This window comes from Pelophylax lessonae (assembly GCF_965119305.1).
Source record: "Pelophylax lessonae genome assembly, chromosome: 3".
Classification (NCBI taxonomy): domain Eukaryota; kingdom Metazoa; phylum Chordata; class Amphibia; order Anura; family Ranidae; genus Pelophylax; species Pelophylax lessonae.
This window is the reverse complement of record NC_138770.1, coordinates 238,972,088-238,986,100: the sequence shown is the minus strand read 5'-3', so window position 1 is coordinate 238,986,100 and position 14,013 is coordinate 238,972,088. Positions and strand designations below refer to the sequence as shown.

General features: G+C 40.7%; 1 protein-coding gene across 1 annotated transcript; it reads left to right on the top strand.

Annotated features, from left to right (window-relative positions):
• Nucleotides 1–1,593: 1,593 nt before the first annotated feature.
• Nucleotides 1,594–7,841, top strand: P2RY1 (purinergic receptor P2Y1). The gene is made up of 2 exons (XM_082248874.1): nt 1,594–1,782; nt 5,044–7,841. Exon 2 carries the CDS (start codon nt 5,105–5,107, stop codon nt 6,188–6,190), a length of 1,086 nt encoding a protein of 361 aa, XP_082105000.1. The 5' UTR covers nt 1,594–1,782; nt 5,044–5,104; the 3' UTR covers nt 6,191–7,841.
• The last annotated feature ends 6,172 nt before the right edge of the window (nt 7,842–14,013 follow it).

Genomic DNA, 14,013 nt, shown 5'->3' with positions numbered 1-14,013 from the left:
GGGCGCATATATTCGGCTGTTTGGTGTTAAAGTCCACCTGCCCAGAGGTGTAGTTCCCCTCTATTGCCTGGTCACCTGGTGCAGGCTCCTGATGCTCGCTCCATATATGTCACACCAGTCCTTAAGCTTTTGCCACCAGCTGCACATATATATGCGACCTCTGGGCAGGGGAGCTTTAATGCCGAACAGCCCACCTTCCCAGCTGGTGGGAATAGGTTAAAGAGGAACTTCAGTCGTCCCCCCCCCCCCCCCCCAAAAAAAAAAATAATTTGAAGTTAGCAGCTACAAATACTGTAGCTGCTGACTTTTACTATAAGGAAACTTACCTGTCCAGGGATCCGGTGATATCATTGTCCTAGCTGATCCTTCAGTCGACTTTTGGTCCAGGCACTGGCATCTTAACTAAGGGAAATCGACAGTGAAGCCTTGCGGCTTCACAACCGGCCTCCTACTGCGCATGCTCGAGCCACGCGGCACTTTCTGAATGGTCCCGCAGTCTTCTGGGATATGTGATATGTCCCAGAAGGCTGCGGGGGGCAGGGATGCCAAACTTTTGCTCAGATTGCCACTGTGGTCTGACCAGAAGGAGGAACAGGTACAGTCAAAACCAGGTACCTGCCTGCACCCCCTTGTCTGTGGAATAGAATGGAAATACACCTGCAGTGGAACATGATGTTTTCTACTACTCCCATTTTAGCCTTGGTTCACAATGAATGCGGCTTTGAATTCGTTCAAATTCCCTTGAAATGGCACTACTTCAAAGCCCCATGTCAGTGCCACTTCAGGTGAGACTTGGCTGACATCTGTGTGACTTCATGCTCAGATGTCTATACAAGTCACACCTGAAATCACCCAAAGCAGCCAGACACGACTTTTTCAAATCGGTGCGACACCACAAAGTGGATGTGAACAGACAATAGGGTGCGACCTGTCAAAATCACATGACAAGTCGCACCGGTGTGACCGAGGACTTATTATCCACTTGTTGTGTGATTTGATTAAAATGATCGCGTCTGCCAGCGATCGAAGAGCCACAAATTCTCTTCCAATCAATTTAGATCAAATTTCACCCAACTGATCCAAACAACAAGGGTGAAAAAATACTGCTTGTTTTGTGCTGATCAACAGCACCAGGCTGCTTTATTTATATCTATGACTGTATGTCAATTGATGCGATTAGGAGTTTACATGGTGGAAGCAGAGAGGTGATTGATAACTGTCAGTTACCATTGATTGCAATGCACTGCCCTGTGTGATGATTATCAATCAATTCAAATGGGTTGTCATGTACAGATTGATGATAGGGAAATAAATTGATCATTTCTGGGCAGCATCCTATATATATATATATATATATATATGGGTTGAGTGCTGTGTGATCTTCTCCTTTAGAAGCCACCCATGGTGTCCCCAATCTCTCCTGGTGACACTTCCTATGATCACACAGCACACAGAAGCTACGATCCTTCCCGAAGTCGGGATCAGTGGGAAGTCTCCTTATCAGAATGTATGTTGTTTTAGAGGGATGAGCTGAGACCACGCCTGCTGAGAGAGGCCGAGCCGTGCTTCCACCCACATCGCTCCCCTCCCTCCTCCTCCCGCCTCCTCCCAGCTCTGTGCGCCTCATTCTCCGGAGAAGTTGTCTGTGTGAAGGAATCAATGTGGTGGGGAGGAGGTGGAAGAATCCTGCACCGGCCACACATAGCAATGCAACTTTGTCCGAGCTCCTCCGGCTCCTGAGATGACAGCCCGGACAGCAGATCGCAGCGAGCACGCCGGGAGGTAGGCATGGCTGGGGCAGGGAGTGACAGCACACACCCGACTAAGGCAAAGTGGGTGGAAGTTTGCTAGGACTGTGCCCTTTCCACCTTCTTCCTGATCAATGACACCAGCCTATAGCACTGCTCATAGTCTGTACGTGGCTGGACCATGGGGGGACTGGCACTGATCGGAGACATCTGCACCATAGGAGACCATCTGATTTACAGAATGGAGGGACCCTTACCCTATTCTATGCCATCATCACCATAGGAGACCAATGTATGGGCAGAATGGAGGGACCCTTACTAACCCTCTTCCATGGCATCATCACCATAGGAGACCAATGCATGGGCAGAATGGAGGGATCCTTACCAACCCTCTTCCATGGCATGATCACCATAGGAGACCAATGCATGGGCAGAATGGAGGGACCCTTACTTACCCTCTTCCATGCCATCATCACCATAGGAGACCAATGCATGGGCAGAATGGAGGGACCCTTACTAACCCTCTTCCATGGCATGATCACCATAGCAAACCATCAGATTTACTCAATGCATGGGCAGAATGGAGGGATCATTAGTAAACCCATTCCCTGGCATTATCACCATAGCAAACCATCAGATTTACTCAATGCATGGGCAGAATGGAGGGATCCTTAGTAACCCCATTCCCTGGCATTATCACCATAGCAAACCATCAGATTTACTCAATGCATGGGCAGAATGGAGGGATCCTTAGTAACCCCATTCCCTGGCATTATCACCATAGCAAACCATCTGGTTTACTCAATCCATGGGCTGAATGGAGGGATCCTTAGTAACCCTTTACATGGCATGATCACCATAGCAAACCATCTGATTTACTAAATGCATTAGCAGAATGGAGGGATCCTTAGTAACCCCATTCCCTGGCATGATCACCATAGCAAACCATCTGGTTTACTCAATCCGTGGGCAGAATGGAGGGATCCTTAGTAACCCTATTACATGGCATCAGTTTAGAACAGCCACAATCTCTTCATTTCAAACCATCTGACTTACTCAATGCATGGGCAGAATGGAGGGACCCTTACTAACCCCATTCCATTGCACGATCACCATAGCAAACCATCTGATTTACTTAATGCATGGGCAGAATGGGGGGACCCTTAGAAACCCCATTTCATGACATGATCACCATAGCAAACCATCTGATTTACTCAATGCATGGGCAGAATGGAGGGACCCTTACTTACCCCATTCCATGGCATGATCACCATAGCAAACTATCTGATTTGCTTATCGCATGGGCAGAGTGGAGGGACTCTTAGTAACTCAATTTCATGGCATCAGTTTTGAAGAGGCATGGTCCCTATAGCAAACCATTTGATTTTTTCAATGCATGGGCAGAATGGAGGGACCCTTAATAACCCCATTCCATTGCATCAGTTTAGAAGAGGCATGGTCATTGGTCACTATAGCAAACTATTTGATTCACCTAATGCATGGGCAGAATGGAGGGACCTTTAGTAAGCCCATTCAATGGCATCTGTTTAGAACAGTTACAAGCCCCATAGCAAACCAGCAGATTTATTCAATAGATGTTCAATAGATGGGAAGAGTGGATGAACCCTTAGTAACCCTTTGCCTGTCATGAGTTTAGAACAGGCACAATCACCATAGCAAAGCATCGGGTTTATTCAATAGATGGGCAATGGGAATGAACCTCCTAGTAAGCCTTTCCATGTCAGTCTTGATCATCATTGCAAAGCATCAGGTTAATTCAATAGATGGGAATAGTGGAGGAACCCTTAGTAACCATTTGCGTGTTGTAAATTTAGAAGACTCATGATCATCATTGCAAACCATCAGGTTTATCCAAGAGATGGGACGAGTGGAGGAAACCTTAGTAACCATTTGTGTGTCGTGAGTTTAGAAAACTCATGATCATCATTGAAAGCCATCAGGTTTATTTTCAATAGATGGACAATGAAAGAACACTTAGTAAGCCTTCCATGTCAATCAGTGTAGAGGAACCGTGATCGTCATCGCAAACCATCAGGTTTATGCTATATGGAGATGGGCAGACTGGAGGAACCCTTAGTAACCCTTTGCATGTCATCACTTTAGAACAGAGTCATGATCACCATTGCAAATCATCACGTTTCTAAATACATAAGCATTTACATGTCATCAATTTAGAATAGGCATGGTCACCATTGTAGACAAGCTTATTCTGTACGGAGATGGGCAGAGTAGAGTAACCCCTAGCAAGGCTTTGCATGTTATCAGTTTAGAACAGTCATGATCGCTATAGGAAACAATCAGGTTCATTCAATAGATGGGCAGAGTGGAGGAGCTCTTAACAATCCTTTGCATGTCATCAGTTTATAACAGTCATGATCATTATTGCAAACCATCACATTTATTCAGTAGTAGGACAGGGTGAAGTAATCCATAAAAAGCATTTCCATTTCATCCATTTAGAATAGCCTTGGTCACTATTGCAGATGATCAGGTTTATTCAATCAATGGGAAGAGTAGATTGTAACCCATAGCAACCCTCTGCATGTCATCAGAATAGTCATCATCACCATTGCAAACACGCTTATTCAGTACGTAGATGGGCAGAGCAGAGTAACCCCTAGGAAGGCTTTGCATGTCATGAGTTTACAGCAGTCATGATCACTATTGAAAACGATCAGGTTCATTCAATAGATGGGCAGAGTGGAGGAGCCCTTACAACCCTTTGCTTGTCATGAGTTTAGAACAGTCATGATCACCATTGCAAACGATCAGGTTTATTCAATAGATGGGCAGATTGGAGGAACACTTAGAAACCAATTGCATGTCATCATTCATTAGTTTAGAACAGTTCCGATTGCAGACAATCAGATGTATTTAATAAAGAAACGAGCAGAGTATAGTAACCCTTAGTAACCCTTTCCATGTCATCAGTTTAGAACAGTCATGATCACCATTGCAAGCCGCCAGGTTTATTCAGTAGATGGGCAGAGCGGAGGACCATTAACAACCCTTTGCATGTCATTGCTCATCAGTTTAGAACAGGAAAGATGTTTGCCCTTTGCTTGTTATGCGTTTTGCACATTGCTCTTTGCCGTATTAGACTTTTGATTGTAATAAATGTATTTGATGATTGCATAGCTGTGCATTGTCAGGGAACGTATTAGACCAAGCATGGCTCACTATTAATCCCAGCATGCACTAACCTTGATCTGACTGCTAATGTAATAACCGGTACCCCCTCCTTTGCTATTTTTTTTTTTTCTTTTCTTTTTAGATGATTGCAGCCACCAACCTCGTTGTTTTCCACATCCTGCCTGTTTTGACTTGAAAAGACCATGACAGAAGTCTTTCTATCAGCTCTTTTAAATGTTACTCAAAGCACTTTGCTGGCAAGTGGCTCATCTACTGGGAATGTCACAAAATGCACTTTGACAAAGACAGGCTTTCAATTCTATTACCTCCCCGCTGTGTATATAGTGGTTTGTATCACAGGATTTATCGGTAATAGTGTGGCAATATGGATGTTCATTTTTCACATGAAACCATGGAGCAGTATTTCCGTCTACATGTTCAATTTGGCACTGGCAGATTTTTTATACATCCTCTCCCTCCCAGCCCTAATCTTTTATTATTTCAATAAAACAGACTGGATATTCGGAGATGTCATGTGCAAACTGCAGAGGTTTATATTTCACGTCAACTTGTACGGAAGCATCTTATTTCTGACTTGTATCAGTGTTCACAGATACACAGGGGTAGTGCATCCACTGAAATCACTTGGGAGGCTGAAGAAGAAAAACTCCATCTACATCAGTGCTCTGGTCTGGTTCATTGTGATTGCTGGTATCTCTCCCATCCTGTTTTTCTCTGGGACAGGGATCAGGAAAAATAAAACCATTACATGCTTTGACACATCATCCGATGACTACTTAAGAAGCTACTTCATCTACAGTATGTGCACCACTGTCTTTGGCTTCTGCATCCCTTTTATACTCATTCTGGGATGTTATGGATTAATCGTTAAAGCTTTGATCTACAAAGATATGAACAATGCTCCCCTGAGAAAAAAATCCATTTATCTGGTTATTATTGTCTTAACTGTCTTTGCAGTTTCATACCTTCCTTTCCACGTGATGAAGAATCTGAACTTGAGAGCCAGACTGGATTTCCAGTCCCCCGAAATGTGCTTCTTCAACGACAGGGTCTACGCCACCTACCAAGTGACTAGGGGGCTCGCAAGCCTCAATAGCTGCGTAGACCCCATCCTCTATTTCTTGGCAGGAGATACCTTTCGGCGGAAGCTATCAAGGGCAACTAGGAAAGCATCTAGAAGAAGTGAAGCGAATGTGCAATCTAAGAGTGAAGAGATGACTCTCAACATCTTATCGGAGTACAAGCAAAATGGTGATACCAGCTTGTGAAGACAAAGAACTGGATTGCTCAAGACACCCTGCTCTTAGCACTATGGGATGCATTAGCTCAAATATGGCTATGTAGAGATTTCTTTTTTTTTTTTTTTTTTTTTTACGGGTTCAAGTTAGTTGACATCCTGAGGCAGGCTAGAACAATTTATCCAAGAGGAAGTAGAAAGTTCTATGGTTTGGGGACAGACATTTACATTCCCACCATAAAAGAACAAAAAAAGGGTGTTCTGTTTCCTGTAGTATCTCCACAAGTTAAACTATTTCATTTTTTTCCTTTTTTTTTTTTTTACAAGTTATTCCAGAATTTACTGTGAATAAGTTTTGACTACTGCTAATATGGTGAAGGAATGTATCTCAAAAGTTTTATGTGCTGATATTTAAAAAAAAAAAAAAAGTATTACAAAATTAGCTGATCTTTTTTGTGAACCGGCTTTTCTTTAAAGCAAAGGACTTTTTTTTTTTTTTATTATTTTTCTGGAAAGACTTTTTCATTTTAGAATATTCTTACATTTACAGAATTTGAACATATGTGGAAGAAGCTGGGAATAGCTGCTCAATATTAATTATCACTCTCATTTTTAGGCATGTCAATTAAAATGAAACCTAGACAACACACTCTGGCCAATATCAATATGCTGGGTGACAAGAAAGTTGTCGAAACATGTTTTTTTTTTTTTTTACTGATAATGTCTGTTGTGATCAAAAGGTTATTTGCAAACCCATCTCAGTTAGACTTGTATTTTCGGCACTTGAGAACGTAAATTTGTATTATGGCTCTTTAGAAGAGCATTGATAGTCCGTGACAGTTTTATTGCACAAGAGAATGGACTCATATATTATTTTTTTTTTAAGTATTTTAAAATATTAACGATATAAGGAACAAGGCAAAAAAAAAAAAAAGTTAATAATCTGGATCCTTGTGTACAAGGGCTCTATATGATAAAGGGTAATACTACCTACCTAAGCACTATTTACTTCAAAAATACCAGTGGATTGTTTGTAAAAGACTAATCATGTTAGTTGAGAGTAGATGGTTTCGATATATATATCTTGGCTACTATGGGAAGGATGTATGCTGGCAGGATGGAAGATAACGTGCCCTTTTCACCTCCAGAGCTTGCCCTGGTACCACTAACTACTGAGAAACTCAAATGTGTGCGCGCGTTTCTTAAATATAAACTGGACATCGAGACGTTTTCATTTTTATTTTTTAACCTGCTGCCCAGCAGCTAATATTACAATAATTTTCTTGACCTGTGGCATGGTGTAGCTGTATATCATGTCCGAAAAAATGAATATATGAAGGGATAAATGTGATCTCTATGTTAAACGTACTGTGTATGTTTGGAGTATCGTATGTGTTTTAATGCTCATGTGAAAAATGTTTTATTTTTGTACCATTTATCTGTAATTTAATATAGTTCAGTAAATCTGTTTATCTGTAATTAACAGTGCCATTGACTTGATTTTGCCTATGGAAACAGTGTTACTTGACATTTTGAAGCCTCTCTCAGGTTTTGTAAGACTGACCGAAACGTAATGTGTTTTAACTTTCACAATAAAAAAGGGTATTCGTTTCTTGGAGATGCTGTGATGTTTACATGCACACAACGAGGTGGAAAAGAGATGGGGGGGGGGGGATAACAAATGAAGCAACAACCCCCCCCCCCCCAAGTGTTTCTGGGATTTTACATCGCCATCGTAAACTTAGGTAATAAAACCTAATAAAGTAGTATAATAAAGCTACCTTTTTTTTGTTTTTGCAGGGCAGTGCAAATGCAATTACGTTAAATGTAGTGACCTTTTACCAACCAATCAGATTTTAATTTACATTATTCAGGACAATTAAAAATGAATGCCATCTGGTAGCTATGGGATGCTATTCCCTATTTTGGTTGCATTAAATAGTCTGCATGTGTATTGATCGAATAAAGAGATGGCTTTAGAATTTACAGTCAAGGATGTGACTGTGCTATAACTGTAGGTTTTTAGGCAGCAGCAACCTTTAAGTAGCCAGCATCCTTTTTATCCATTTGATATGGCAACTGTCAAGCTAGCTTAGCAGCATGATAGTTGTGAGATGCAGGGCACCGAGCCAGTGTTCATTTATACTCCGTGTAAAGTAGATAACCGTGAACGACAGCAGGAGCAAAAGGTTCCCTAGTTTTCATCTTGCATGAAGAAAGCGAGCTCTGGTGTAGCTGCACCTTTAATCATCTTGCTGTTAATTTTTCAGCCTGTATCCTGTTTATAGGAAAAGAAGACTTCTGCTCATTACCCTTGATTAGAGTGCATGCTTTTGATATCTCCTCCAAGACAAGACACTATGCAAATTTTATTTTTTTTTTCTCCATCAGTGCTGTTCTGTTAAAGCATGACAACTCTCTAACATACATTAATGTGTTTTCAAACACAGCATAAACAAGTGTGCACCTTTTTTGATTGAATGCTAATCGGCATGACATAATAGAGGTGTGCTTTTAAATAGGAAACCCATCCACAAATATTTGGATAAGCAGAAACATTATTAATGAAAACAGGCGAATGTTTATGGACACGTACTTGCTGTTTAATTGAAAAGCAAAAGATCTATTTGGATTGGCATTATTATATCGTAAATGAGTTTCTTTATCCTTTTTGCTTTCAGGTATGCGCAGTCATGCAGTGATGATTGACATGTTCATCCTCACTAGAAAACAGTTACATGTTGTAACAATAAATTGCTGCATTAAGGCTTGCATGTCTATTTAATTATGAAATGCCTGGTAATTTATTTATTTTTAACCTGCTTTCCACATTTCTGCATAGCTGAACTCCTTTTTTCTAACACCTTTGTGAACCACCTCCTAGGTGTGTCGCGGAAGATGTAAAGCTGTCCATTAACTGGCAGATGTGTCAATGAAAGCGAGGGACAGCTAGAGATATGCCTGTCCTTGAACATATCCCTGGGCAGCCAGGATTAGCTGCTATCTTTTCCATGACTTGGCCAATATTAGCAGTGAAATGTTCATTCACTGGATAGAAAAGGCAAGCACTTCTGCCTGCCACCATACAGCAACATAGATACCATCTGTGTCCAGTACTGAGTTTATTGATGGTTGCAAGTATTGGGTATCGCTTTCTCATCCACATCTTATAGTCAGTAGTGATGCTTAACCACTTTACCACCGGAGGATTTTGCTGTCTTAAGTCTGGGCCACTTTTTGCGATTCGGTGCTGTGCGAGATTTAACTGACAATTGCGCGGTCGTGCGACGCCGTACCCAAACAAAATCTATGTCCTTTTTTTCCCACAAACAGAGCTTTCTTTTGGTGGTATTTGATCACCTGTGCGATTTTTACTTTTTGCGCTATAAACCAAAAAAGAGCATTTATTTTGAAAAAATAACAATATTTTTAACATTTTTTTGTTATGAAATTCCCCCCCCAAAAAAATGTAAAAATCTAATTTTTTTTAAATTTTTGGCCAATTTGTTTTCTGCTACCTATGTTTGGTAAGAAAAATCACAATAAGCGTATTTTGATTGGTTTGCGCAAAAGTTTTTGCGTTTACTAACTAAGTGAAAGATTTTTGTCATTTTTGGTGTTTTTTTTGACACTTTTGGGGGTACCAGTGACATTACTACAGTAATCAGTGCTATATATATGCACTGTTACTGTAAAAATGACACTGGCAGGGAAGGGGTTAATTTTATTGGAGAGGGAGGGGTTAATGTATGCCTGGTGCTTATTGACGTGTGTGGGGGGAGGTGACTGAGTGACACAGGGACAGATCGGATGTTCGGCTATGCTGAACACTGCGATCTCTCACTCCCTGTTACTTAGGAGATCCGCCCGCTCTGTTTACACAAGCGGGCGGATCTCCAAACTAGATTCCCCGACGATCGGGGAAGAGCAGCAGCGATCGCCGCCGCTCCTCCCCTGGCCCGACTCCCGCTGTGACTGAAAACAGCGGGAGCGCGCCGCCTACAGGGGGAGGAGTCCAGCGACGTAGTACTACGTCGCTGGACTATAACGAACCACTTTGCCGCAGTACGCTCAATATGAGCGGTCGGCAAGTGGTTAAATCAAATGCATCACATGGCCTGGCTTCTTTCCTAAATAAACAGAATATAACTGGGTACTCGCATTTATAGGTAAAGTTGATCCATGGAATATCTGATTGCCTCTTGGGGGATCAGGAAGGATTTTTTTCCCCTGCTGGAGCAAATTGGATCATGCTTTGCTGGGGTTTTTTCCTTCCTCTGGATCACCTGTGGTTTTCGGATTGTGTATATGAGATTGTATGTTTTTTTTATTGTTTGTACATGATCATTGATGGCGAACCTTGGCACCCCAGATGTTTGGGAAGTACATTTCCCGTGATGCTCATGCACCTTGCAGTGTAGTTGAGCATCATGGGAAATGTAGTTCCTAAACATCTGGAGTGCCAAGGTGCGCCATCACTGAACTAGATGAACTTGACTTTTTTCAACCTGACTAACTATGTACTATGCATTAATCATCCCCTACATGTAGTATTGCAGTCAAACCTCCAGTATGCATATGTACACTCACCGCCAACCGCTTGTCTGCAGCAATCAGATAATGTAGATGCTAAGAAGGAAATTAGCAGCCACATAAATTGGACTATGTATGCTCTCATTATCTGCTATCTAGGGTGATCAAAAACTGACATAACTGTCACCTAGAAAGACCAGAGCAAGTCCACGCTGCAACCCCATTCATTTGTACACAATAGCACTTGAAGTGTTACTAAACCCAGATCCTGCATTCACTATATCTGCTCTCCAACAGTACACAGAACATGGAAATGCAATTATTTTAGTGAATATGAACTTCTAAATACCTTTTCTCATCAGCAGTATATAGCAGTCTTGTGACTTCTATCAGTGTCTAGCCGAGCACTGGATCTGCTCTGTCTGTCCTTTTAGGCTGTATGGTCCCTGACCCCCTGTCTGGATAGTGTTGATTGGCCCTGTGCTGATCACATGCTCCCTCCAAAAAAAAAAAAACTCTCCAGCATACACACCAAACTGAGCATGTGCAGAGTGCCCCCAAGGCTCCGTACTATCAGCAGATGGATTGGGGACTGTGGAAGAAGGGGAGGATCTGAGAAGACAGGATCAAACAGCCTTTTTAGACAATATGGAAGATTAACCCCCTTAGGTTCCACAGTGAGTGTAACAAGCATGCTTTACTGCATATACACACTGATTTTACTGTTGTGGGTTTGGTAACACTTAGTCCATTTTGTGACAAGTCTTTTACATATTCATTAGGACAAAAAAAGAATATAAAAAAGGAAGAGGGGAAGAGATTAATTTTACCCCACATATATTGGGCTTTAAAATAGTGACTCCCAAATGAAAGAACAACCATATAAATATCTTGGTAAAAAAGTTGAAAGAATCATTTATTTAATATCCACAGTCCTATACAAAAAATCCTCATGATATGTAGGGCCATAAACAGACATAGGGCCCATAAGTACATTATACATACAGTGACATCAATAATGTATAACGGATAAAAGTGCATGATGTGCCAAAATATTTCACGACATGTATTTTTCGCTTCCTCAGGGCTTCTGCCATCCGTATACACTCACAAACATCTAATGTATATATAGAAAAAAAGAAAAAACTCAAACTAATATATATATATATATATATATATATATATATATGTGTGTGTGTGTATTATTTTGCTGTTTTTCTTTTTTTCTATATATACATATTAGATGTTTGTGAGTGTATACGGATGGCAGAAGCCCTGAGGAAGCTGCATACTTAGGCCATGAAACATGTTATGCACTTTTATCCCTTCTACATTATTGATGTCACTGTATGTATAATGTTCTTATGGGCCCTATGTCTGTTTATGGCCCTACATATCATGAGGTTTTTTGTATAGGACTGTGGATATTAAATAAATGCATCTTTGTACTTTTTTAACAATATATTTATTTGGTTGTTCTTTCATATGGGATTCGTTATTTAAAAGCCCAATATAGGTGGGGTTAGATTAATCTCTTCCCCTCTTCCTTTTTGGTCTTTTATATGTAGATACAGGGCTGGTTTCTCCCAAATCACTCTGACTCACACCTGCTAGCACAAGACACAGATTATCAAAAAAAGAATTTACTGTCGTTTGTATACGTCGTTTTCTAACAAATTGGGAAATCTTAGTGAGCAATTGAGTGCTTCTGATACATTCACACATTAATCCATACACTGACCAATAATGACTCCGTATATCGAGCCAGCCTTTGTCCTGATTCACCAGTAAGCAGTGAGCTGGTCATTTTAGTAGAAATCCAGAGATCTGTGAAAACATACCTTAACATCATCAAACCATTGGTACAATATATGAAAATGCAGTTATGACGCAGAGAAAATGCACTATAAATGTAATGCTAATTAGTAATAGCATAACTCCAGACCTCTATAGAAGCTGTTAAGTATTGGGGAAGATGTTGTACAGCAGGAACGCAGATATTTAACCTCCAAGAACTAACTCAAGTTTGTGGTTTCATCCACTTTATAAGTCAAGTGGTTCAAAAACTCTGTTTTTATTATACACAAATTAGATCTTTTCATCTGAGCATATGGCAGCATGACTGTGTCTGTATAACTGTTCTGCTCCAGGTGGTGACTATTTTTACCATGCTAGAATTAGTTTGTATACTTCTCTGAAGACCCCACGCATTTTTAAAGAAAACACATTCGTTGTCCTAATTAAGCTCACACAAACAAGTTTAACTTGGCTTTATGGGATATAACCTATGATGATAGTGTAGATCATTGTATTTATATGATTAATTTGGGCTTGTTTAATAACATATGGCCTTATGCATTTATGTGTCTGTACTAAAGATCTGTCCTAATGTCCAGCAGTCAGATTCAAGCTTTCATATCTTTGCTTTAACTTTCAAGTGGAACTTCACTCTGTCAGTCAACATTGACTATTTTTAATCCTTATGCTGCTATTATTAGTAAATAGATTATAGATATAGAATTGAAACAAGTAAATATAATATTCCTAACTTTTTTTTTTTTTACATTTAGTTACTTAGTTACTTTTACATTTAGTTATTTAGTTTACACTTCGTTACTTCCTGGTTTATGGCCTAGGCCAGTGGTGTCCAAACTACAGCCCTTCAGCTGTTCAGGAACTACACATCCCTTGAGGCATTGTAAATTTCTGACATTCACAGACGACATAACTAGACATGATGGGAATTGAAGTTCCTAAACAGCTGGAGGGCCATAGTTTAGACACCCCTGGCCTAGGCAAATGATGCCATGCATCCCAGGAGGGGTTTTCTCAGCTAAGCACACCCTTCTGCCTGCACGCCTAAGTTAAGGGTAGATGGATTCCAGGAAGTAAATGCTACATGAATCATCTTCCCTGGCTTAGGATGGCCGCTGCCAGAAATGCCAGGGGGTGGTTTTCAATGTGATTTCTCAGCAAAATAAAGAAGAGACATGGATGGGTCAGTGAGTTTGCTTTCAAATTTAAATATAAAAAAAATGAAATAGTGTTTTTGATTTGTGGTGCTCAGATGCAGTGTAGTTCTGCTTTTGAGTGATGGCAGTGAGGAAAAAATACTTCTTAGTACTTGGCACTTTGATACACGAGCTCAAAGGTGTGGATTTACAAAATATAGGCTGTGCACTGTGCAAGGGAAGTTGCACTTTGTATGGGAAGTCCTCCCATAGCTTAATGAATGTGGTGATTTGCTCATCCAATCATGTGCAAGTAATAATGCAGTTTTTCTATTTCCTTGCACGTGACTGGGTATTTTTTTGGAAAGTC

Excerpts from the sequence above, each read along its gene's own strand:
- P2RY1 (XM_082248874.1), top strand. The coding sequence starts at position 5,105 with ATGACAGAAGTCTTTCTATCAGCTCTTTTAAATGTTACTCAAAGCACT.